This window comes from Molothrus aeneus, chromosome 30 (assembly GCF_037042795.1).
Source record: "Molothrus aeneus isolate 106 chromosome 30, BPBGC_Maene_1.0, whole genome shotgun sequence".
Lineage (NCBI taxonomy): Eukaryota > Metazoa > Chordata > Aves > Passeriformes > Icteridae > Molothrus > Molothrus aeneus.
The window spans coordinates 997052-1022310 of record NC_089675.1 but is presented as its reverse complement, the minus strand read 5'-3'; the positions used below and the strand labels follow the sequence as shown (position 1 = coordinate 1022310).

The 25259-nt window shown below is 51.8% G+C and overlaps 3 protein-coding genes across 4 annotated transcripts; 2 read left to right on the top strand and 1 right to left on the bottom strand.

Annotated features, from left to right (window-relative positions):
* Positions 1-924: 924 nt before the first annotated feature.
* Positions 925-2900, top strand: LOC136568002 (thiol S-methyltransferase TMT1A-like). The gene is made up of 2 exons (XM_066567844.1): positions 925-1621; positions 2140-2900. Exons 1-2 carry the CDS (start codon positions 1112-1114, stop codon positions 2374-2376), a joined length of 747 nt encoding a protein of 248 aa, XP_066423941.1. The 5' UTR covers positions 925-1111; the 3' UTR covers positions 2377-2900.
* A 764-nt stretch (positions 2901-3664) lies between these two features.
* Positions 3665-11561, top strand: TMPRSS12 (transmembrane serine protease 12). Its single transcript, XM_066567839.1, has 5 exons — positions 3665-3755; positions 4727-4925; positions 7605-7876; positions 8897-9039; positions 11085-11561. Exons 1-5 carry the CDS (start codon positions 3665-3667, stop codon positions 11328-11330), a joined length of 951 nt encoding a protein of 316 aa, XP_066423936.1. The 3' UTR covers positions 11331-11561.
* Positions 11562-11953: 392 nt separating this feature from the next.
* Positions 11954-24433, bottom strand: ATF1 (activating transcription factor 1). 2 transcript variants are annotated; one of them, XM_066567843.1, is made up of 8 exons: positions 24301-24433; positions 20035-20151; positions 18702-18830; positions 17314-17414; positions 16867-16997; positions 16020-16199; positions 15778-15937; positions 11954-14896 (listed from the first exon to the last, which is right to left on the bottom strand). In XM_066567843.1, the coding sequence occupies exons 2-8, from the start codon at positions 20146-20148 to the stop codon at positions 14752-14754; spliced, it is 960 nt and encodes a 319-aa protein (XP_066423940.1). In that variant the 5' UTR covers positions 20149-20151; positions 24301-24433; the 3' UTR covers positions 11954-14751. The 2 variants fall into 2 exon arrangements, with proteins under 2 accessions (XP_066423940.1, XP_066423939.1); XM_066567842.1 differs by lacking the exon at positions 18702-18830.
* Between the last annotated feature and the right edge of the window lie 826 nt (positions 24434-25259).

Genomic DNA, 25259 nt, shown 5'->3' with positions numbered 1-25259 from the left:
CCCTGTGTCCATCGCCATCATCATCGTCACCCTGTATCCATTACTGCCTGTATTTGGTGCACCACAGAGTAACCAAAGCTTGGACTCCATCTTGGAGCTCTTTTCCATAAACCATTCAGTGATTCCCACTGTTCAATCTGTTTGTAGCTGCCACAAGGTGGAGGCATGAAGATACAACAGAGATCATTAATGGAGCACCTAATTACTCCTGGCTTTAATTTGCTTTATTGCCACCAGAGGGAAGTGGAGACACACTGGTGGCTTTCCCAGGAAAGCAAAACTCCAGCGCACTCCCAGCAGAACTGTTCCAAGGTTATTAGGGACCTTGGATCCTCCTGCCACCGGGAGCAGAGCTGTCACCTGTTAATGGCTGACCCACACTGCCGCCAAATCCTTTGGAAAACTGTCAACTGCAAAGCTGACAAAGTCTTCCAGAATGTGTTTGTGGAGCGGTCAGTGTCGATTCGACCCACATAAAAACCCAAACTCCACATGCTGCATGCAGAACTAATGAATGAATAAATTGTTTTATCTCTGTCCATGATGTCCATCAGTCTGGAAGATCACTGGGAGCCCGTTCTTACCCACCAAAAGATTTAAGGTGTCCTCAAACTGCAAAGACTTCAAACTGCTGTTCAGAGAGAGCACAGAGCTGCTGAGCAAACCCAGCAGCTCCCAGCAGCTGGAAAATCAACTCCCTAACAACTCTGAACCGAAACATTAATCAAAGCCCTGACAAAATTCCTGCAGAGATCCTGAGCTCAGCTGAGGGCAGCACAGGCTGCTTTAAGAGACGCGACTGCACCCGGAACTGAAGGAGGGCACTTGCAGAACTTTGCCTGGGGTTACACACCAAGTTGTGCTGCCCAGCTTGGGAACAAACTGGCAGCTCCTCCCCTGGACTCTGGTCATTGCTTGGCTGCACCTGCACTGTTCAGTCCTCGCCTGTGACCGGACTGAGAAATCAGCTGGAGAAAAGCATCCACCAGAGCAACCCAAGCAGCTGAATGTACTCTGAGAGGACACAAATGCAGCTCTGACTGGGCTCCCGGAGCTCTGCCACACAGGAGAAGCAGTTCTGCTCTGCACAGATCCTCTGCCCACACTGAAAATGCCAGAGGCCACTGCAAGCGCCCTCCTGCTCCGTGCTGGCCTGGCACTGCTGGCCTGGCCCGTCTACCTGCTGTCCTTCCTGGGCATCTGGGAGCCTTTCTGCAGGAAGGTCTTCTTTCCCTTCTTCTTAGAAAAGATTTCTGGAGCTCACGACAAGAAATCAAAGAAGTACAAGCAGGAGCTGTTCCGCAATCTGCCTGACTTCAGGGGCCCCTCCGGGGAGCTGCGCCTGCTGGAGATCGGCACCGGCAGCGGCTCCAACTTCCAGTTCTACCCAGCGGGCTGCAGAGTCACTTGCAGCGACATCAACCCCAACTTCCAGGAGGGCCTCTCCAGAAACATGAAGAAGAACCAGCACCTCCACTACGAGCAGTTCCTGGTGGCTGCGGGAGAGGACCTGCGGCAGGTGCCCAGCGGCTCGGTGGATGCCGTGGTTTGCACCCTGGTGCTCTGCTCCGTGCACAGCGTCAGCAGCACCCTGAGGGAAGTGCTCCGAGTGCTCCGGCCGGTGAGTACCTGCAAAGAGCCTGGCACTACCCTTAACTTCTGCTCTAGAGGTACCGTGAGCAAGGAAAGGGGAAAAAAAACCCAAACCAACCAAAAAAACATTAAAAAAAAACATTTAAAAAACCCCAAAACAAAACGGACAAACAATAAACAAGTGAAAAAGAGTTGGTTCGAGCTTAAAACAGACTTTCAGCCTTTAAAGCAGCATTTTCATAGAACCATGGAATGGTTTGGGTTGAGAGGGACCTTAAAGATCATTTCATTCCAAAAAAACGGTCATGCTAGCAACTAATTGAAACAAAACCACAACAAACTATTGCTAGAATAAAAGAGGGACCAAATAAGTCAGTCCTTTGTGCTTTTTGAATGGGCATTTTGAATCTCTGGACGTTTTCCTTCTTTCATTAACTCCAGCTAACGGAGGGAAGGGAAAAAGGAAAGGGAAAAGGGAAGGGAGGGGGAGTGGGAGCCGCTTGGTGTGACCCCCACACCCGCTGTAAGAAGACTCTGTGTTCCCAGGGAGGAGTTTTCTACTTCTTGGAGCACGTGGCCGCTGAGCATTCCAGCTGGACGTATTTTTGGCAGCAAGTCTGTTACCCGACTTGGAAACTTGTCTTTGCTGGATGCTGCCTCACGAGAGAGCTGTGGAAGAATCTGGAAGAGGCAAAGTTCTCCGAGCTGAAGATACAACACATCAGCGTGGCGATACCCTGGATGCCCATCGAGCCGCACATCGTGGGGTACGGGGTGAAGTAACCCCTGTCCTGCCCCCCTGTCCCCCAAAATTCCTCATCGTGACCCACACACCCTGCCCGGCACAGACTCCTCCACACGTGCCCATATCAGTAACACAGCGAAGGACTTGAACCAGAAACCAAACTGTCAGGTGAGAAGAGAGGGTCAGTTTCCTGAGTGTCTCTGAATCACACCATCAACAAAGCTGGAAAAGCCCTTTTGGATCACAGTCCAACGGTAACTCAGCACCAGCACGGTGTTCACCACTAAACCACGTCCCCAAGTGCCACACCCACGGTTTTTGAACACTTCCAGGGATGGGCACTCCACCACTGCCCCGGGCAGCCTGTGCCAGGGCCTGACAGCTCTTTCCATGAAGAAATCTTTCCTCTTATCTAATTAAACCTCCCCTGGTATACCTTGAGGCTGTTTCCTTCCTGAAGCCCTGGCACTGCTGACCCTGCCTTGCTAGAGCCCAGGGCAGGATCCCAGGACAACAAAAACCAGCCTGGGAAGCAGAAAATAAATGTATTAATGGAAGGGGACTGCTGTCTGTGCCTGGTTGACTCCGGGACAGGGATCCTTCAGGTGCTCCCCAGCTGGCATGTCTCCGGGGCTCCATCGCACCTGCTGCCCCCTCCCCACGCTGCCTCACGGCTGCTGCACCTGATGGAACCTGAACCTCCAAACCTGACCCCTGGCCCAGCTGAGGGTGAGACCCTTGATCCTTGGCCCAGGTGAGGGTGAGACCCCTGAACCTTGGCCCAGGTGAGGGTGAGACCCCTGAACCTTGGCCCAGGTGAGGGTGGGACCCTTGACCCTTGACTCAGGGCTGAAAACCTTGACTCTTTGCAGAGATGAAGCTGAGCCCCCTGACCCTGTGCCCAGGTGAAGCTGAGCCCCCTGTCCCTCTGCCCAGGTAAAGTTTTGCCCCTTGACCCTCTGCCCAGCTGAAGCTGAGCCCCCTGACCCTGTGCCCAGGTGAAGTTTATCCCCGTGACCCTGTGCCCAGGTGAAGTGTATCCCCGTGACCCTGTGCCCAGGTGAAGGCGAACCCCCTGACCCATTGCCCGGCTGAGGGCTCCGTGCCAGCGGTCGCTGAGGCCAGGCCGGCCCCTCCCGCCCCTCACCGGCTCCTCCGTCCGCGCTCCCGCGCCGTCCCCGCCGCCCCAACGGCCCGGTGCCGGTGCCGGTGCCGGTGCCGGTGCCGGTGCCGGTGCCGGTGGCGGTGCCGACGCCGGCCGTTCCCCGCGGGGATCCCCGCGGGGCTCCCCTCAGGCCCCGCAGCCATCTTCGGCCCTCGCCGGCGATGCGGCGGGCGCGGCCCGCGCTGCCGCTGCTGCTGCTGCTGCTCGCGGGGCCCCTGCCCGCGGGGGCGGCCCCCACAGACCCTGCGGACGGTACCGGGACCCGGCGGGGCCGGGCCGGGGCGGAGGGGTCGGGGAAAGGGGCAGCGAGCGGGGAAGAGCCTGAGCGGAGCGGGGCGAGGCGGGGTGGAAGAGTCTCTGGTTTATACAGAAATCTGGTGAATTCCGCAAAGCAGCGGCAACCGAGCGCACCTAACCGCAAATCTGTACACCAGAAATACACCTTAGTCAGATAAATACACTGTGTTTCACATGGGCTGAGAAAGCACTGGGATCTCCAGACACCGGGATCTGTGAGGCAGCGTGTCCTGCGGAACAGAGAGCCCGAGAATGGTTTTGGCTGGAAGGGGGGGACCTTACAGACCACCCAGTGCCATCCCTGCCATGGCAGGGTCACCTTCCACTGTCCCAGTGCTCCAAGCCCCGTCCAGCCTGGCCTCAAACACTGCCAGGGATCCATGGCAGCCACAGCTTCTTTGGGCACCCTGTGCCAGGGCCTGCCCACCCTCACAGGGAGAAATTTCTTCCCAATATCCCTCTAACCTTCCCTCTGGCAGTTGTCCCTTGTCCTGGCACTCCATGCCCATTTATGTGGTCTCTCTCCATTTCTCCTGCAGCTCCTTCAGGCACTGGAAGGCCACAGTTAAGTCAGCCCCAAGCTTTTTTCCTCCAGGCTGAACAATCCCAATTCTCCCAGCCTTTCCTCACAGCAGATCTGCTCCATCCCTCTAAACAACCTGGTGGCCTCATCTCCAACAGGTCCATGTCCTTCCTGTGCTGTGGTGATGCTAGAGATTTAAAAATCCAAACTCAAATTTAAAAAAAACCCAAAAAACCATCAGCAACAAAAAAGACCCACCAAAACCCCCAAACACCCAACCAAACAAAACCCCCGAGACAACAGAAAAAAAAACCAACCCATAAACCCAGAGCACCCACAAACACTGCCCCAAAAGCTGAGCTTTGCCCTCCAGGCTCTCTAAGGAGCCCATTGTATTTTGCAGAGTGTCAGCAGCAGCTGGCGGTGGCCCGGAGCGTGGCGTCCTGGATCGTGGGGGGCCACGAGGCCCCGGAGGGCGCGTGGCCGTGGGTGGTGAGCCTGCAGGTGCTGCGCGGCGGCGTCCGCTTCATGCACCTGTGCGGCGGCGTCCTGCTGAGCCGGAGAGCCGTGCTGACCGCCGGCCACTGCGTGGATGGCAGGACGTACGTACTGGGTGACCCCCGGGCACCACGGCTGAGCCCCCTGGGCACCACGGCTGAGCCCCCTGGGCACCACGGCTGAAACCCCTGGGCACCACGGCTGAAACCCCTGGGTACCATGGCTGAAACCCCTGGGCACCACGGCTGAACACCCTGGGCACCACGGCTGAGCCCCCTGGGTACCACGGCTGAAACCCCTGGGTACCACGGCTGAGCCCCCTGGGCACCACGGCTGAGCCCCCTGGGCACCACGGCTGAGCCCTGGGTACCATGGCTGAAACCCCTGGGCACCATGGCTGAAACCCCTGGGTACCATGGCTGAGCCCCCTGGGCACCACGGCTGAACCCCCTGGGTACCATGGCTGAAACCCCTGGGCACCACGGCTGAACCCCCTGGGCACCACGGCTGAGACCCCTGGGTACCATGGCTGAACCCCCTGGGCACCACGGCTGAACCCCCTGGGCACCACGGCTGAGCCCCCTGGGCACCATGGCTGAAACCCCTGGGTACCATGGCTGAACCCCCTGGGCACCATGGCTGAGCCCCCTGGGCACCACGGCTGAAACCCCTGGGCACCACAGCTGAACCCCCCTGGGCACCATGGCTGAAACCCCTGGGTACCACGGCTAAACCCCTGGGTACCATGACTGAGCCCCCTGGGCACCATGGCTGAACCCTCTGGGCACCATGGCTGAGACCCCTGGGCACCATGGCTGAAACCCCTGGGTACCATGGCTGAGCCCCCTGGGCACCATGGCTGAGACCCCTGGGTACCATGGCTGAACCCCCTGGGCACCATGGCTGAAACCCCTGGGCACCACGGCTGAGCCCCCTGGGCACCACGGCTGAACCCTGGACACCAAGTCTGAGCCCCCTGGGCACCCCAGCCGAGCCCCCTGGACACCATGGCCGAGCCCCCTGGGCACCCCAGCTGAGCCCCCTGGGCACCACGGCTGAACCCTGGACACCAAGTCTGAGCCCCCTGGGCACCCCAGCTGAGCCCCCTGGGCACCATGGCCGAGCCCCCTGGATGGGGGGAAGGAGGCCGAGGGCACCCGAGTTGTGTCCCAGGGTGGCCAAAGGAGCAGAGCAGGGATCGTCCCCCTGGGCTGGGCACTGTGAGGCCCCTCCAGTGCTGTGTCCAGTTCTCCCCTCACAGCAAGGAAGGCATTGAGGGATGGAGCACATCCACAACTAGGAAAAGGGCTGGGGAAGGGGCTGGAGCACTGACTGAAAAGATCTCCAAGACCTTCAAGTCCAACCTCTGCCTGATCCCCCCCTTGTCACCAGGCCACAGCACTGACCCTCTCCCATGCCAGGTTCTCTGGGAAGGTTTTCCCCTTCCCCAGCCCACTCCCCCAAAGTAGTCTGGGTTGCTTTGCTCCACAGATCTCTGATTTTTCTGGTTAATGGAGCTTTCTTAACCACGAAACCTCACCACAAATTGTTGTGATATTTAGATTACAAACACTCCAATTCATCAGTTTTAACACAATTTCCCTTTTTTTTTTTTTTTTTTTTTTGTTGATCAGAACCAACAGTTTGGCACTTAAGAGGTTTTTTTGACAATGTGGTAATAACTCCTCAGAACAGATTTTTAACTGCACTTACAGCAACTCTGGAGCACTTCAGCTCCCAGCACTGGTCTCTTTCCCAGCCTTTACCACAGTTGCACAATCTGCATCTGTCAACATTGACTGTTGACTCAACCATGACCTGGGGGAAAGTGAACTGTAAAAATCTGCAAAACTTGAAATGTTGTCCTTTATCAGGACTTCGTTACATCAACTCCTTGTTTGCGTTTAACAAACATTTATTTGCAATATAATTTCTCTTTAAATTATCAATTTAATTTTTGCCTTAATTTTGGAGGCTAATTTAAATTTTATAGCACTTCCCAGGCCAAATTCAAAGCTCATTTAATAAAGTTCTACCCCTATTTATAAATTTAATATTAACTAGATAGTTATTGTTTTACTTCTAGATAATGGATTTCTGAGGTCTAGGTGGAAGTAGAGTCTTTATGAGCATTGTAGGGGATAAGCCTCCTTCCTTTATCCAAAATATAACCATGTTTTCAGCTTTTTCAGACTATTATCTCCTGGTGGCCTCTGCTGAGATGGGCTGGGGGGGAAAAATCTGGGTTTCAGCTTAAATCCTTAATCTGAATTTTCCTTCACAGCCATAACCACTAATAGCAAAGGGAGCGTTCACGTGGGCAGAGTGGTAACGAGGCAAATTTATTCCGGGAAATATTTACTAAGGAATTTTCAATGTGTATTTCTAAAGGTGCATAAGCAAAAGGAGACAGGGATAGAGGGGATAATGGAAAAAATTTCTCCCTGTGAGGAAGGCCCTGGTATAGGGTGCCCAGAGAAGCTGGGATCCCTGGAAGTGTCCAAGGCAAGGCTGGACAGGGCTTGGAGCAGCCTGGGACAGTGGAAGGTGTCCCTGCCATGGCAGGGGTGGGATGAGATGAGCTTTGAGGTGCCTCCAATCCAACCCCTACCTGGATCCCAGGGCTCTGTGAAAACAAACGGTGAAACTGATGTCAAACCCACCTGAATTCTCATCCTAAAGATGAGCTTTAAGGTGCCTCCAACCCAACCCATACCTGGATCCCAGGGCTCTATGAAAACAAACGGTGAAACCGATGTCCAACGCTGTGAATTCTCTGGCAGGGACCCGTGTTCCTGGCGGGCCGTTCTGGGCGTGCACAACCTGCAGAAGCACAGCCGCCACACGGCGAGGAGGAGGATCAGGAGGATCATGGTGCACTCCGAGTTCAAGAGGGAAACCTTTGAGAACGACGTGGCGGTGTTCGAGCTGAGGTCGGCGGTGCGCTACAGCCTCTTCATCCAGCCCGTGTGCCTGGCCCCGGCTGCCCTGGTGCAGCCCCTGGAGAACAGCTCCGACTGCTACATCAGCGGCTGGGGACGCACCACCGAGAAGGGTACGGGGCTCTGCCTCTGCTGAACCCTCCTGTTAAATCCCCGGGTTTATAAACTCTCCTTGCGCTCGGACCTTAGAGGCCTTTCCCGACCTTTCAAGGGGGAATGGCTCCAAACTGAAAGAGGACAGGTTCAGATTAGATCTTGGGAAGAAATTCCTCCCTGTGAGGGTGGGGAGGCCCTGCCACAGATTGCCCAGTTCAGCTGTGGCTGGCCCTGGATCCCTGTAAGTGCCCAGGGTCAGGCTGGATGGGGCTTGGAGTAACCTGGGATAGTGGAAGGTGTCCCTGCCCATGGCAGGGGGGTGGAACTGGATGATTTTTAAAGTTCCTCCCAACCCAAACCATTCTGTGATTCTCAGTGGATTTGCACAGGTTATGGTGTCCTCACATAATGTCATTTAACTCTGCAGTGAGGATCTGCTCTCAGGAGTTTTCCATCACAAGCAGGTTAGACTCACACAGCTGTAACCACAGGAATAGATTTCCCAGCCTTTCTTCCAAGTATAACATGAAAAAAAAAGGAAAATAAACTCACCCCATTCGTGGTGCAGGTCAGCGTGGGCTGCTGGAAACAGCTATTATATTGAAAAGCAACAATTCTGATGCCACACGTTGTGAACTGAGGGGTTCCCATGGGATTTATGAATGACTACACCCCCTCCAATTCTCTTTACTCCCACTGGGCACAAATTCAATGCCAGTTGGTGTGTGGGAGTTTTGGGGTCAGCTGAGATTGTATGAGCCTGTTTGGTAAGTCACCTCTGACATTTTGAGCAAGGCATGTATATTATCACTGATGCTTCTTCTGAGGAAGAATTGCAAAATCTACATCCAACCCAAGTCTTCAAACCTTTAACCCACTCAAATTCCAATCCATTGGCAACAGGCAGGGTCTGTGTCATATCCATGTCTAAACATGTCCAGGAACACACCTAGGCTGGCAAAACAAAAAAACCCCCACAGTAAAATTGCTACACACCCCAGCATATTTCACCTTTCCGAATTCTGTCTCCTTTCAAGGTAAAATCTCACCTGTGCTAAAAGAAGCCCATGTGGGAATCCTCCCTCCCAGCCTGTGCAACAGCTCTGCAGGCTACGCAGGGCTCATGAACGACAAAGCTCTCTGTGCCGGCGCCTGGGCTGGAGGCACCGACACCTGCCAGGTGAGAGGGGAGTGGTGCCACACGTGCCAGGTGAGAGGGGAGTGGTGCCACCCCTGCCAGGTGAGAGGGGAGTGCTGCCACATGTGCCAGGTGAGAGGGGAGTGGTGCCACATGTGCCAGGTGAGAGGGGAGTGGTGCCACATGTGCCAGCTGAGAGGGGAGTGGTGCCACCCCTGCCAGCTGAGAGGGGAGTGCTGCCACCCCTGCCAGCTGAGAGGGGAGTGGTGCCACACGTGCCAGGTGAGAGGGGAGTGGTGCCACCCCTGCCAGGTGAGAGGGGAGTGGTGCCACCCCTGCCAGCTGAGAGGGGAGTGGTGCCACATGTGCCAGGTGAGAGGGGAGTGGTGCCACATGTGCCAGGTGAGAGGGGAGTGGTGCCACCCCTGCCAGCTGAGAGGGGAGTGGTGCCACATGTGCCAGGTGAGAGGGGAGTGGTGCCACATGTGCCAGCTGAGAGGGGAGTGGTGCCACATGTGCCAGCTGAGAGGGGAGTGGTGCCACATGTGCCAGGTGAGAGGGGAGTGGTGCCACCCCTGCCAGGTGAGAGGGGAGTGGTGCCACCCCTGCCAGGTGAGAGGGGAGTGGTGCCACATGTGCCAGGTGAGAGGGGAGTGCTGCCACCCCTGCCAGGTGAGAGGGGAGTGGTGCCACACGTGCCAGGTGAGAGGGCAGTGGTGCCACATGTGCCAGGTGAGAGGGGAGTGGTGCCACCCCTGCCAGCTGAGAGGGGACAGGGTGCCACACGTGCCAGGTGAGAGGGCAGTGGTGCCACACCTGCCAGGTGAGAGGGGACAGGGTGCCACACCTGCCAGGTGAGAGGGGACAGGGTGCCACACGTGCCAGCTGAGAGGGGAGTGGTGCCACACCTGCCTCAGTGGAACTCCCAAGCCAGAGGCTCAGCAGCATCGTGATTTGTAGCATGATTAATTAAAACAGCAGAAATACTAACTGGAAAACATGTCAAATGCAAAGGAAGCATCATAAAAGGGTTGGGACAGTGATTACAAAGTCAAAACGTACACAAAGAATTTGGTGATATTGGAAAGATGACAGGGATAGGTGAACAAAGAGGAAAGATAAAGAAGGTGGCATATTTATGCCATAAAGGTGTCAGTAAATTATAAATGAGACGAAACACTGGGCACTGTACCATACAGTGTGTGTGAAGCTCATGGATGTCTCACCTGTTCTTATGCTGGGGAGCAGCACTGGACACAGATAAGGCTCAGGGATGTGGTTCAGGGATAGGGCTCTAGGAAGTGGCTCAGGGATGTGGCATGACTTTTGTTCAAATTCTGAGCAATCACCACCTCCTTCTCGGAAAAGGCAGTTCTCAGGTCCAAAGCACTGGCAGAAGCTGCAGCACCAGCTGGGACACAGAGACATTACTAATGAAACCCCATAACGTATCCTAAGTGCTTTGTCTGACACACTTGCTGCCTCTCTCAGCAGTTTTCCCTGAGCAGGTGACACGGCCAAGACACTGGATGTGTGTTCCTTACTGGGTCTCTTGGAGCTCCCACACCGTGTGGACAAATTCCCCCATTAAGTGAGGAGTGGAGGTTTAGGTTTAGGCATGAAAAGGTGCAGAGAGAATCTGAGTTAAAAGATACTCAGATTACCTTTAACTCGGGTAACAGAAGCAGTGCAGGCCTGGGGCTCTGGTCAGTGCAGTCTTGACCAGAATCAGGAGGAATTTCTCCATGGAAAGGATGGTCAGGCATTGCTCAGGAAGGTGGTGGTCACATCCCTGGAGGTGTCCAAGGAACAGCTGGACATGGGTGACAAGCACTCTGGTCTGGTGACAAGATGGGGATCAGGTTACACTCGATGGTCTTGGGGGCCTTTCCAACCTCAGGGATGCTGATTCTGTCTTCCAGCAACACCAAATTGACCTCGAATTGCCCACATGCTACCGTCATTGTGCCTGTCCAGTTCACTGAGCTGCTTAAAATCCATCTAAAAAGCCAGACCGATTAGTGCCCGAGGTGTTTCCTGGAAGGAAACCCTCACCTGCTGCTGCTTTTTGTGGTGTTCCTTTGTAGGGCGACAGCGGGGGCCCCCTGGTGTGCTACCACCCTGACACCGACAAGTTCTACCTGGTGGGCATCGCCAGCTTCGGGGTGGGCTGCGGCCGCCCCCGCTACCCCGGCATCTACGTGCGCCTGTCTCAGTACAGGAAATGGATAAAAGCCAAACTCCTGGTGACGAACGAGGCTTGGAGCCCCCAGAGCAGCACACTCACCCTCCTCCTGGCCCTGGTGCTCGCAGTGCTCGCGCCGGCTCTGTAGAGGGGAACGCAGCGCGTGGAGCTCCGTCCTGCCTGGGAAAGCGTGGGGACACCGGCTCCCTCCTGACTGACAATAAATCCCAGAGCCAAAGGATGTGCACTTACTTTTTTAGGAGTCACGTCTGCCATTGTATTTTTTGTTTCCTGCCTCTGATATCCACACTGACAGGAGAGGAAACAGTAACAGCCTCGGCACTAATGAGGAAAATTGAATATAGAAATGTTATCGACTGGAAACGCTTTCCTCCCACCCTATTTCTGTGCTTTTGCAGCCATCGGAGGGTTAAATACACTCAGTGACGCCACCGGGGTCTGGGGAGGGCAGATGCTCCCTCTGCCGGGTAAAAACCAGCAGAGCACACTAAGCTTTTAATTAACCATTTAATTAACAAAACCTTACCTGTGGCTCAGTTTATTGAAAACTAAGAAGGTAAAAAACCCTGCAGGAAGGTAAAAGCTGTTCTGCACTCATGATTTTTAGCACTGGCAGGTGTGTACAAGTACCATTTAATCCACTAAAATTGACTATTATTTATTCCTGGCTGTCATATGACTTGAACCCACACAGGTATTCCCACCTGGTCACCACCACTGCAGCTTAAAAATAAATAGGGACCAGCAGAATTATAATATTTTAGCGACTTTATTTACCAAGATCAAAATTTGCAACCATTAATTGTTTCAACAAATATTTACAATTCATGGAAAGCATGGACTGTTTGGAACCAACCAGCAGAACAGCAGCAGCTGCTGCATCTCTTACCCTCAGGAATGAGATTTTACTCTTTAAAATCGAGATTTGAAAGTAAATCCAAACTAAGAACTTCATGATGAGTGCTTAAAGAGCGAACTTGTGTTACTGTTTAATATTCCCATGATGAAAATTCATCTGTTCTTTCCAACACACCATTTTAAGAGTATAAAAATTGACTCCTGGTGTGTCTGGCAGGACAGGTGCTTCCCTTGCTGGATACAAGAAGAATTGGCCACCAGGTTTTTACAGTCTTAACACTTGATAGTTTTTGTTTATTATTGTTCCATCTTACAAAAGGAAAAAAGAGAACACAGTGAGGATCAGCTACCACAGAGTTCCCAAAGCAGTTCAGAACTGAAGGTCAAACCCTCTCCCAGGTTACACACACAGCTGAGGAAGGTCCAATTCTCTGAGGTGCACGTTCCAGGCACATTCCAGGCTGTTCAATTCTCCTGAAACTCCACCAAAGAAATGGGAAACACCAACACCTCTCCAGGAGCAGCTCCCTCAGTTTGGGACTTTCCCAACCTTATTTCTGATGGGTCACAAAGCTTTTTTTTCTGACATGATGGCAACCAGGAGTCCCACTGCAGCCTGGCCTAAAGGAAATGCACTGGGGCTCGTGCCCACAACAATCAGAGATTTAGGAACTTCAGGGAAAAAAAAAAAAACAAAACCTTTTTCTAGCCCACTAACCAGGAGACTGCAGAATGCAGATTCCTCATGGCAAAGAGCTCTGCTTGCTACAAGTCCATTAATGGCCAAAGGAGCAAAATCAAAAATACTGACTGACCATGGGATAAGCACTACACATCCAGGGAGGGAGCACAGCTCGGAACTCCATCCAGAGCAGGCGCGACACACACGGAGCTCTCCCGCCTCCAACAGCACAGTCCACAATTGTCAGTGCCATTCCCGCTGGCAGAGCTGGAAGCAGGACTCCATCCCAGCCACGGAAATGGTTCCTTACTCATGCAGGGGCGCTGCAGGCACCTCAGCTCCTGCCCAGCCCACAGCCTGAGCAGCGGGGCCACCCTCGCCCGGGACCGTGTCCCAGCAGAGCCATGGCCTGCCCACCAGGCCCACGGCCAGGCAGTCTGGGGCTCTCCAAGCACAGAGGCTCCCCAGCTAAAGGAGTCCTGATCATGTCAAACTTTTGATTTCCACCTGAAACAAGTTTAAATTGTACAAACTGGACTCTCTGACACGACGAGATCGAATGTGCAGATATTGTCAACTCTGGGGAGTAAAAAGCTCTAATTTCTTTTATTTTTTTCTTCCTTTTTCCCCCCCCAATACTCTTTAGGATCCGTTTTTTTCTGCAAGTTGCCTACAGACATACAAAATTAATTCAAGTATCTCCTACACCAAAGAGGATCTCATTTGACTTTGTACTATCCATAAAAATATATCCTTGAAAATCTGGTTCACAAAATATTTCATTTGGTTACTAAAATGAAAGATATAAACTGTCAAAATACGTATAGAAACTCAATTTCAGGTTTTGTAAAGATCACAATTTAGCTACAAAATATACCAACCATCTCCCTGTTTGCAATATAGTATTTGCTTACAAAGATACCATTACTTTGCAAAATAGCTCCTACCTTACAAAATTAGGCTGGAAATGGTAATTTTGCACTACTTCCAGCAATAAACCAGAGATTAGAACCTCATAACCCTTTGGTATAGATCTTTCATTTTTTACTACATCATTTTTCTTCTATTTGGTTTCATGTTCCAAAGCCCAGGAGAATCCCCAGCCAGGACAAGCACTGAGTGTTTAAATGATCAGCACACAATTTAATTTTCAATGATCAATGTTTCTCATGCCCAGAACTAAGAACAAACTCTTGTGAAATGAACAACTTTGAGAAGTCTCATCTCAGAAATTCTTCAGAACTTTTGTCACCAGTCCTTGCCCCTCACACTGTGCTTTAAAGTCACTGATGTGTTGAATTCTCTAAGAAAACCAACACAATTTTCTGTGCCTCAGACATTTCCAGGACCAGGCCTCTTGCTGCCTTCTGCAGATCCTTCCCCAATCTGATAAACACGGCAAACATGGAAAAAAAAAATCATCCCAACTTTTTAAATTGTCATCTGAGAAAGAGTAAAAACATAATTTATACCTCGAGCAAAGTATCAGCTTTTTTATCATCTGCACCTGTAAAGACCAACTTACAGGCTAAAATAAAAATATTTACAGACAAATAACTGAAGGAAAAAGGCTTGAAAAAGAGTAAGAAATCAAAACATACACTGGTTATAAACGTTACTAATAATGTCAGCTATGGCAAGGATTCTGTTTCACCCATGTTTTTTCTTTGTAACCAAATTTTGCCTCCCTTATGAGAGGCATTCATAGGAATTTTCAAAGAAACTCTCGTCACCTGCCTTGCCACACGTGACTGTCCTTCTGCTGCAGCTGCAATCTTGAATTTAGCAGTTTCCAGTTGTGCCAGCAGGAATTTTGGTGAGGTTTTCTTGTTTCCTCTTTGTACTTTGTCACCAACATGTTGTAAAGAAAATCTATAGAGTCTTTGAGCAGTGAAATCTAGGTAGAAAAGTTTCATTTTTGACCTTTCATCTAGTTTAAAAAATTCAGTATAAAAAAAAAATCTCCTCTGATATTTCACCAGTCCCCAAAGGTTTTTACCTTCTCTTCTTACACACTTTTATGACAGTAAAGATCTTTCAAAGTTTTTAGCTCTTCAATTAGAGTTTTGTTCTGATTTTCCAGGACTGCCACTCGATTTTCCAAACATTTCACGTACTCCTTCTTCTTCCTACGGCACTCCCGGGCAGCTTCTCTGCAACAGAGAAGCAGAGTTCTTGATTTTAGCAGTGAGATCTATTTTCTGAATGTCACAATACTGACCAGCACAGGAGAGCTGGAACTGCAGCGAGGAACAAAACCGAGCCAGAACTGCCCGAGGAGAGCAGGAAATTCAGCAGGATCTGGTAACACAAATGGCAGCCAGTCTGCAGGGGAAACCCAGTTTTGGCTTCTCCACACTGGGAGACTCAAGGGAGCACGTCTGGGTCACAAATTCCCATGTTTGGGTCACAATCTGCCACAAGGCCAGGTGTGCCCAGGTGGGGAAGGAGGCCAAGGGCACCTGGGCTGTGCCAGCCATGGTGTGGCACAGCACCAGGGCAGGGATTGTCCCCCTGTGCTGGACACTGCTGGGGCCCCTCCAGTTCTGGACCCTCAGTGCAAGAGAAATATATGGATGGGCTGGAGCACACCCAGAGCTGGGAATGGAGCTAGGGAAGGGGCTGGAGCACATGGAGAAGGCTCTGGAGAACTCCTGAGGGAACTGGGAAAGGGGCTCAGCCTGTAGAGGAGGAGGCTCAGGGGGAAACTCCTCCCTCTCCACAACTCCCTGACATGAGGGGCAGCCAGGGCCAGGGGGGTCAAGCTCTGTTCCCAGGGAACAGGGACAGGACAAGAGGAAACTGCCTCAAGCTGTGCCAGGGGAGGTTCAGGTTGGACATCAGGAGGAATTTCCTCATGGAAAGGATGGTCAGGCATTGGCAGGGAGGTTTGGAGTCCCCGTCCCTGGAAGTGCCACTCAGTGCTCTGGTGGAGATGCGTCACAGGTTGGGCTTTATGATCCTGGAAGTCTTTTCCAACCCCAGCGACTGTGATTGGACTCCCCCGCCAAGCAGCTGGGGTGCACTCACGTACCTGTTCTTCATCAGCCTGATCTCCCGTTTCAGCTGCGGGTCGTCTGTCTTGCTGCTCTGGGACGTCAGGGTGACGGGGGACGTCATCACCACGGTCTGGGGCAGGGAGGAGGTGGTGGGCGTGGTGCGGATCTGGTACGTCTGCATGTCCCCAGAGGCAGCTAGGGACACAAACGGGGCAGCGTTAGCAGGTGGCACTCACAGCGACACGGGGGCTGTCACCGTGTCCCCGGGGGTACTCACTCTGCACCACCACCTGGTTGCTGGGCACCAGGATCTGCTGCCCGTCCGAGGTCTGGGCGTACTGCAGGATGGTGGCGCCGGGCTGGGAGGCGGCGGCGTTGGCCATGGTCAGGGTCTGCAGCCCCTGCACCGCGTCCGCCCCCGGCCCCGCCAGCTGCAGCCCGTTGGCCGCGATGGCAACTGCAAGGGAAGGCACAGGGACAGGAGGATTTGGAGCTGTACAGCAGAAAATACAGGTAAATCACAGTGTCCTGCAATGGCTTGGGTTGGGAGGGGCCTTAGAGCCCACCCAGTGCCACCCCTGCCGTGGCAGGGACACCTCCCACGAGCCCAGGCTGCTCCAAGGCCTGTCCAGCCTGGCCCTGGGCACTGCCAGGGATGCAGGGGCACCACAGCTGCTCTGGGCACCCTGTGCCAGGGCCTCACCCAATCACAGGATGGAGAGGAGCAGCGTGAAGCACCACGAACACCAAGTGGGAACATCAAAAGAACAAACCCTCATTTTTTGTACCTCTCTGATACCACAGGAGCCTTTTATTATGGCCTATAATACACACACATATATATATCTATATATCTGTGTCTTCACTGATGTATTGGGTTAAATCCAGCAAAGAACACTGCTGTGTGCTCCATATCAACACCCATAAATGTCTTCATATGCAAAATTTAAAATTACAGAGCACTGAGTTTATCTGAAGTCTGTAGATATCAGTTACTGCTATGTACTAATTTATTGACTACTAGATAATAACCAACTTTTGTCCTTCATCTTACTCAAATACTTAATGAAATCTGTATTTTGAGGCAAGTAGAAGAAAAACTGAGGATATTTTGGGTAACATACTGTACTGTCCAGTGCTTGTCTGGTAGATGGGCGTGGGAACGGACATGGAGGCGACAGTGGAGACCCCAGGACTTTCCTCATCTCCTTTTCTATCCCGTGTGTCTTCAGAAGAAAGATCTTTCAAAATTTTTCTGTGAAAAAAGGAGTCTGACATTTGACTGCACTCCTCACTTCAGTAAAATGATACAACTGAGTAAAATTACAGCTGGTGAACATTTTGCCCCTTACAAAATCCTGCTGAGGCCAATCTCCAGTTAGTGGAGTCAAAGTTTCCTCACAGCAATGATGGCTCAGAAAGTTCAGTGCATGAACAAATTCACTGAGTGTTTCAAGGGAAAGGAAACAACCTGGAGGGCAGCAGAATACTGAAAACCATGGCAAGGGGCTGTTGTTTTGGCTTCAAATAAAACCACCAAGTTTTTATTTGAAAAAGTATCCCACCCTTACCGGTAGGATGGACGACGAGCCAAGATGCCTCGAGCCTTCTGTGAGGAGCCAATGCTGTCTGAGGAGTCCTGAGAATCCTCACTCTCAGACAGGGAAGATACCTGGTGAGAAAGGGAACAGGAGCACCACTGATGTACAGGACAAAGACAGAAAGCACCTGGAATCTTGTGTGTAGAAAAGGAGCAGTGGGGTTTGTTGGTGAGAATGTGAAAGTCCAGTGAAAAGAGTATTGAAGGCAGCACCGTATCAGGGAGTAAATATGCAAAGTACTATCTACAATTTTCATTATTCCACTGTGTGCTCATCCAGTTCAAAGTGTAATTTTGTCTCTGATGCTCCTTATAAGTGAACAAAATATTTATTTGCTCTTATCCGCGTGCCAGTAACGGAGTGCAGAGGAATGCAGAGCTCTGGGAAAAGCCTCTCACTGAACTGCAGAGACAGAGCAGCCTATGATCAGCAGGGAAAAAAACCTGCTCATGTTGTACTTTGTTTTTCCCTCCACCAAGGCCACAAAGTTCATAAATTACAGAAAAGGAATGAATCCAGTCAGTGGGGACTGTGCAACCAGGGGGAGGGAAAAAGAAAGAGACTGAACAGAGACACGAGCACCAACGAGCAGCCAATGCAGATGCCTGAGTGTTCTCCTCTCCCTGCTCTGATGCTACAGCAGGGACAGCTGACAGTCCCTGCCAGGTCTGCTCCTCGTGGCTGATCAATTTAGTGTGGTGTGAGGAGTGGGGGACAAGGATCAGGGACAAATCCCTGCGTTTTAGGGCAGCTCCTCCCTCAGCTGCTGCCAGGGCAGTGGCTTCCCAGTGGAACTCCAGGTGCCCAGGGGCTCTGCAGCAGGGACTGAGAGGAGCAGGACCAGGTTCACTGGAGCTCCCTGGGCACCTTCAGGAAGGGACTCTTACAAAAATCACATGGCAAGTGAGTAAGAGACACAAGCAGAGACTTGGGAACCACTGACAGGGAGTTCCAGCACAAGAGAGCACCCAGCAGCTCATTCCCCTTCACACAGCTCCACCTTCCCAAACACTCATCTTAATCCACTACTGAATTATTCTGTTATTCCCCACTCCCCTCCTTTGGGTGTCAGAGCCCACCTGACTGCCAAGACACCAATTACAGAGCTGTGGATTGGATTTTTGTGTGAAGGGAGGTGACATGAAATGCTTTTATTTTGACTCCACAGGTGACTCCCACAAGGAACAATTTCAAGCCCAAACGAGGGAGGGATCCCACAGGGCTGTCCTTGGATTGCTCACTGTCTCTTACAGCAGGGCACAAAGGCAGCTGGGCCAGAGAAGCCTCTGCACATCTTTTCCCATCTTCTCACCTACATAACTGCAGATCCGGGGCATTTCAAGGCATTGTGGAGTTACCTGCACGGTTTGCACCTGAGGGGAGTGGATCACAGAGGAGGACTGAGCTGTCTGAATGACTCCCTGGACCTGCACTTGCTCTCCAGGAAGCTGAACGACTGTGAGGGGAGCAGAACCTCTGAGAGACATCTACAACAGACCAAAAACCATCAGTAAAACCTTTGTGCCACAGGACTCAGGAAGTGCAACACGTGTAGGAAAACCATTAGCAGCTTATTTTAATTCTAATTAACTCACAAAAGTACCTTTAAAGATGCACAGGTTTTAGACATTATTTGCATATGAAAAAGGCTGAAAGGTTCGTTATTTCCTTTGGTTGGAGAAAATCAAATGTGGCATTATGTCACATAATCAAATATGTGATATTGCATAACATATTAAAAACATGAAAATGCTTCAGCTTCCTAGAGGGTTTGTAGTTTTGATGTTGAACTCCCACGAGCCTTTACACTTCAATTCAATTTATATTGTTCACATTTCCATATGTTCTCAAAACAAAAATAATTCAAGTTATACATGTAGATTGTAAGTAAATAACCACTTCTGTAATTAAATTCCTTCAGTACTTTTATTCATCTGAAACACATAAGACGAAGGGATCATTAAAATACACACAGCTGAATTTCCAATGAATGCTACTTTTGTATCACAACTCACAATATTAAGGGACAACCAGAACTTTAGATAAAAACAGATCGGGAAACCAGCCTGGAAACAAACCCCAGGACAGCTGATATTCTCTCCTTTCCTATATCTAAATTTTGCATCAAAATCCCAATTGCCTCAGAGGATAAACAGTGGATGAGCTGCAAAAATTGCTTTCTCCCAGGAAAACCCTCCTGGAAGGATTCACTCCTTCACCAGTTCGAAGGGATTCAGGTTACAGCTCTGCCATGGATGTTACCTTAGAGGAAAAATCTCAATTTTCAAGTTCATATGGTTTATTAGATTAAATATATTCATGTTGGGCTAAAATCCAAGGGTTTCCATGGTGCTGAGCACCCAGGATTGCTGCTACTACAAAAGGAGCTGGAAATGCTTTTTTTAAGAAAAAAAATGAAACCAGGCCCTCATTTTATTCCTGAGCAGCTCCTGTGGAGGACTAACCCCAGATCTGGGCTGCACTTCTGCATTGTACAAACACAAAAAATAGCTTTTAAACACTTGATCATTAATTTTATGTCACCCACCATCAAACAAACTCATTTTTCTTAGCCTCTTTCTGTTTTTTTTTCTTCTCAGAGCATTTCTAAGAATGTCTCTATAGTTTGTAGCACATAAAAGTGGCTCAGAACTCCCTGAAATGTTTGCTGAGATCCAGCCCAGGCTTTACCTGTTGAGCAATATGAGAGAGCTGAGCTGCCTGGAGGGTTGTACCTTGTACAGCTGAGGGCTGGGACGTGACAGAGCTGCTGCTGCTGCTGCCCTTGTGCACCTCTTCCATCATCAGCTGTGAGAAAAGCAGTTCAATCAGGTTAGTAAAGCATTTGCAGAGCAGACAGGTGCCCAGTTCCACCAGCGTTTTACAGCCTCGGTGCCTGATGGTTCTGGTCTCTCTGGGAGGTGTTGGATGAGCTCTCTGCCCTCCAACGTTGCCATTATTAAGGCCCAGCCTGGGTTTTTGTCACTTCCCATCACCACCGCAGCCCTCCTGTGCCTCCTCGAGGGGAGGGACTCGCTGGGACCCTGCCCAGGTGAGCCCCACACGCGGGGTCACCTCCTGAGCCCAGGCTGGCAGTGGAGCAGGTTTGCTCTGTGCTGTAAAGGACACACAATCAATCATGGGCTGGTTTGGGCTGGGAGGGACCTTAAAGCCCATCCAGTGCCACCCCTGCCATGGGCAAGGACACCTTGCACTACTCCAGGCTGCTCCAAGCCTTGTCCAACCCGGCCTTGGGCCCTTCCAGGATGGCACAGCTCCACCTGTGCCAGGGCCTCACCATCCCGTTACAATCCCATTAATACCCAATTCCTAATATCCCATCTAACCCTGCTCTCTTTCAGTTTGAAGGATGATCCAGGAAGAAAATCAAGATTCTTTATACTAAAGAATATCTTTCTCTAAGTAAGATAATTTCCAAAAATATTTTAGCTAAGCCACCAGCCAAACCTATTTTAAACTATCTGAAGGTGTATAAAAACAAACCAGGGACTCAAATCAAAGTGAAGAGAACACAGTTTTGAATTTTAAGAGTCACTCTGTCTTGATGTAATGCAGTCAGCAACACTTCTCTCATGTCTAAGGTTTTATATTTAACTGTTCAACGTCTTGCCAGCATCCCCCCTCGGATTCTGGGGGATTCAGGGATGCACAAATGCAGGTTTCAGCTGGGGTGGTGGGCGGACCAGCCTGGAGCATTAGAAGCTGATGGGTGAGTGTTAAACATTTTGTCACAGAAGGTTTGAAAGTGTTGAAAGGACAGTTGCTATGAGACTGGAAATTACATTTCTTTCTGTGGAAATGTGAGTCACTGATTTTTCCCTGCTGAGCCCAACCACAGCACGCAGCCCAGGGAAGGCTCCTGGGGGGAAGAGTCAACCCAGAGCAGAGTCCGGCTCCTGCTCCCTCCCTGCTCCGAGGGGTCCTGCTGCAGGACCCCCAAAAAGTCACCAAAGCAGGGCTTTGGAGGGAGAAAACTGCTGGAAACTGGTGGCTGGCTGATACAAGAGACTGTGATTGACTGATTGATTGATTGATTGATTGATGGGGCAGCTCTGCTGTGAGGGAAAGCTGGGAGAACTGGGATTGCTCAGCCTGGAAAAGAGAAGCTTCAGGGGACCAGAACTGTGCCTCTCCAGCAGCTGAAGGAGCTGCAGGGAGGATGCAGAGAGAGCACTAACAAGGGAGTGCAGGACATGGGGAACGGCTTCCCAGTGCCAGATGGCAGGGCTGGATGGGATCCTGGGAGAAATTCCTGCCTGGCAGGGTGGGCAGGCCCTGGCACGGGTGCCAGAGAAGCTGAGGCTGCCCCTGCATCCCTGGCAGTGCCCGAGGCCAGGCTGGACAGGTGGAAGGTGATCACCTGTCCCTTAAGGTCTCTTGCAGCCAAAACAAAGCCCTGGTTCTGTGTCCTTTACAGCACAGCCCAAAGCTTCCCCAGCCCGTGATGGAGCTTCCCCTGTGGCTGCAAACATCAACCACTGCAAGATCATGAGCAGAACTAATGATGAACCTGCACTGGACACAACTTTGCCCGTCCTCAACCACAGTTTTGGATTTTATAAAGGAAAATTCTGCACCCTGCAAAGTGTCTCAGGTAACAAAGGCCCCTCAAACCGAAATCCAGACAGCAGCAAAAATGACAATAAATTTCCAGTGCTACAGAAAGCTCTGTTCATTTCTGTAGTGCAAAACCACAGCCTGCCCTCCCTGCTCTCTGCTCTTCGTTTCTCTCTCTTACTGTCCCATGAAAGACTCAGAACAGCCTCCAAGAAACACTGAAACCAATAAAACCACCCCAAAGAAACACCCCAGGGGGAAAGCACAGAGGGTTTTGCTGACCTTTCTTTCACTGCTGTGAAGTTCTGCTTACAGGAATAAAAGATAAAGTATTTCCCATTAGAAATATGAGTTTTGAGTTTAGTTCATCTCTGCTTGCTCTGGAATATTTAATTACCCATTCAACAGCAGTCAATAAAAAGATTTAGCAGGGATTGCAACAAGATGGAAATTCATCCTGCACCTCACAGCCTCTGGGGACGTGAGTGTCACACAAGACTCCCCTGCCTTTAACTTTATTTAGCTGGAAAACCAGGAATTTCCCCCTGGAATGGGAGGAAAAACCTCAATCTGCAGGTCTCAAGCTCTAAGAAGAAGCAGCAAAAAGGATAATACCTGGATAAAACTGCTCTGACAGCTGCATTTAATTTATTTAGCTGAAAGCAGGAGCTCTCTTTGGGGTGAAGGAAGAATTTTGCAGCCACAGAGCACTGACAAGAGAAACAACAGCAAGGCTTTATCATCCAGAGAACGATTATTGTCCCAATCTGTACAAACACCACATTTGTATACCCAGGCAGGTAAGGGTGATGATTTTCACAGTAAACCCGAAGTCTCCGTGCAGCTCCACCTCAGAAGTCATTTAACTGAAAGGATTTTGCAACAGCAGCTCATGAAATTTGCTTTAAGGAACTCCTAAAATTCTGGGCATCATCTCCCTCCAGCCAAGAAAACTCATCCTACCTCAAACCTGAGCCTCAAAACCGCCTTCCTTTGAAACATAAACAGGAATGTCACAGCCCATCGGGACACATTTCATTTCTCAAAGTTCACAGACACCCCCCAAATACCTCAGAGTGCACAGAAACCCACCAGAAACACCTGACATGCTCAAGGAGCATCAATTAAAAAAGGAAACCCATTCCCACAACTTCCACTGATTCCCCAATTCTGGAAATTCCCTAATTAAGTGCTACAGAGAGCACCAGAGGAAGAAACCAAGTTCTGTTTTGCAAACTGAGTAGAGGAAGGGTCTGAATGATGTTTCATCACTGAAATACTGTAAGAGCCAATTGATTGTATTTTTTATAACATCAGAAATCAAGAATATTTGACAAAGAATTCGAGTCTCAAATAGTGACGCGAGTCAAATTCTGACATTTACAAATTGTACAAAGGGATTTCAATTTTCCTAAATGTTTTTTAAGTAATCTAGGGGAATTTGGGGTCCTCAAAATCAGCTGCTTTCAGCAGTGAAAATATTATTTACCTAAATTTGCCATTAAGACCCTTGGAGAAAATTTGCTCACCCGGAAAACTCCTTTTTTTTTCCTCCCAGAAATCAGTAAAAGACAGAGCAAAGGGCAGCACATCCCACCAGATGTGCCAGAGAGCAAGAGAGCAGTCTCGAGTCAAGGTGCCCAGTCACTGCTCCAGATTCCATTCCACAAACACACAAAGTTATTCCTTAAAACTCCAGGAGCACTTTCCTCATAGGATTTCTCCCACTCCCGTAATTCCAGCCTATACAGGAATATCCCCTGACAAGAGCTTCAGGAATAAACGCTGCAGCCTAAAGATGTCAATATTCTATTCGCATCGGGGATATGATGGTTGTGAGAGAAAAACAGCCCAGAGATCATTTAGATCATCATTTTTATCATTTATACCGCCCTGGCTCCACCCGATCCTCACTGAGCACTGAAGTCAAGGCTCAGACACGGGTCTGGGGCAAAATTCATAGAGACCGGGTAGGGACGTCCATTAACGGCGGTTTAGTTAGCGATAAAGCCGAGTTTGTGCCCGGGCAGGGCTCGGAGACCCAGCCACCGCTGCCCGGGACCGGCTGGAGCCGCGGTCGCCCCCAGAGCACCTTTCCCCCATCCCTGAGGGGAGCGGCACCCGGGGCTCCTCGTCACCCCTCCGAAGCCTTTTCCTCGTCCCAGGGGCGAGCGGGCCCGGGCCCGGCAGCAGCCCCAGGCCGCAGGGCAGCGCCTCAGGCCCGGCTGCGGGGGGAACTCCCCGCGGTTTCCGCAGCGGCCGCCGCGCCGAGGCCGCGGCCTGTGCCCGTCCCCTCACGGCCCGCGGGGGCGGACGGGGGGGGGGAAAAGCGGCGGGCGGGCCGAGGGGGACGGGGCGGCCTCCCCAGCCCGCGCTTACCTCAGAGCCCCGCAGGGCCACGCGTGAGGAGCGCCGGAGCCGCCGCCGGGTCCCGGCCCCGGTCCCGGCCCGGCCCCGCCTCAGGGAAGCGGCGCCGGCGGGGGGGGCGGGCCGCGACCATAGAGTGCGCGCCCAGGGGCCCCCGCCATAGAGCCCCAGCGGCGCGGAGCGCGCGGGCGCCGGGCTAGAGCGGCCGCCTGGAGCCGGCCCCGCCCGGGCGCACCACAGAGAGGAGGCGGCAGAGCGCCGCTCACGGGCACGGCGCGGGAACAGCGCCCCTGCCGGTGGGAGCGGCGCGGTGCGGGCGGGAACCCGCGCTCTGGGAGCGGGATCGCCACCGCGGCGGGAAAAGCCCGAAAATCCCGAAAATCCCGAAATTCCCGCGCCCAGCCGTGGGCAAAGGGCAGTGCGGCCGGGTTTCACCGGCACGTCCCGCCCGGAGTGTGGCAGGGCTGTGGCCGCGATTCCTCACGGCCGGGCCGCTGGCACTGAGGGGTTTTAAGGAAGCGGCAGGTGACGGGGTTTGGTCCCTCTCAGGGATATTCCACAGCGATTTTAGGATCACAGTAAGGATTTGGGATCCGGTCGTCGGCCCCCATCACGGGACAGTTCCTCAGCCATCGCTGGGGAGCACAGGAAATTCAGTGTTCCCTGTAAAGCACCAACTGCAGCCAAGCATCTCTAGGAATTCACAGGAATCTGATTTTCACAGGATCCCGGAATTCCTGAGGTTGAAAAATCCCTCCGAGACATCGAGTCCAAGCTTGTCCCCAGCCCAGAGCCCTGAGTGGCACCTCCAATTCCTGACCCCATGGAAAGGGGGAAACTCCTGCTGTGTCCCCCCTGAGGCCATGCCCTCTCCTCTGTCCCTGTTCCCTGCGACGAATCCCGAATCCAAATCCCCCGGCTGTCCCCTCCTGTCAGGAGCCGTGCAGAGGCAGAAATTCCCCCTGATCCCC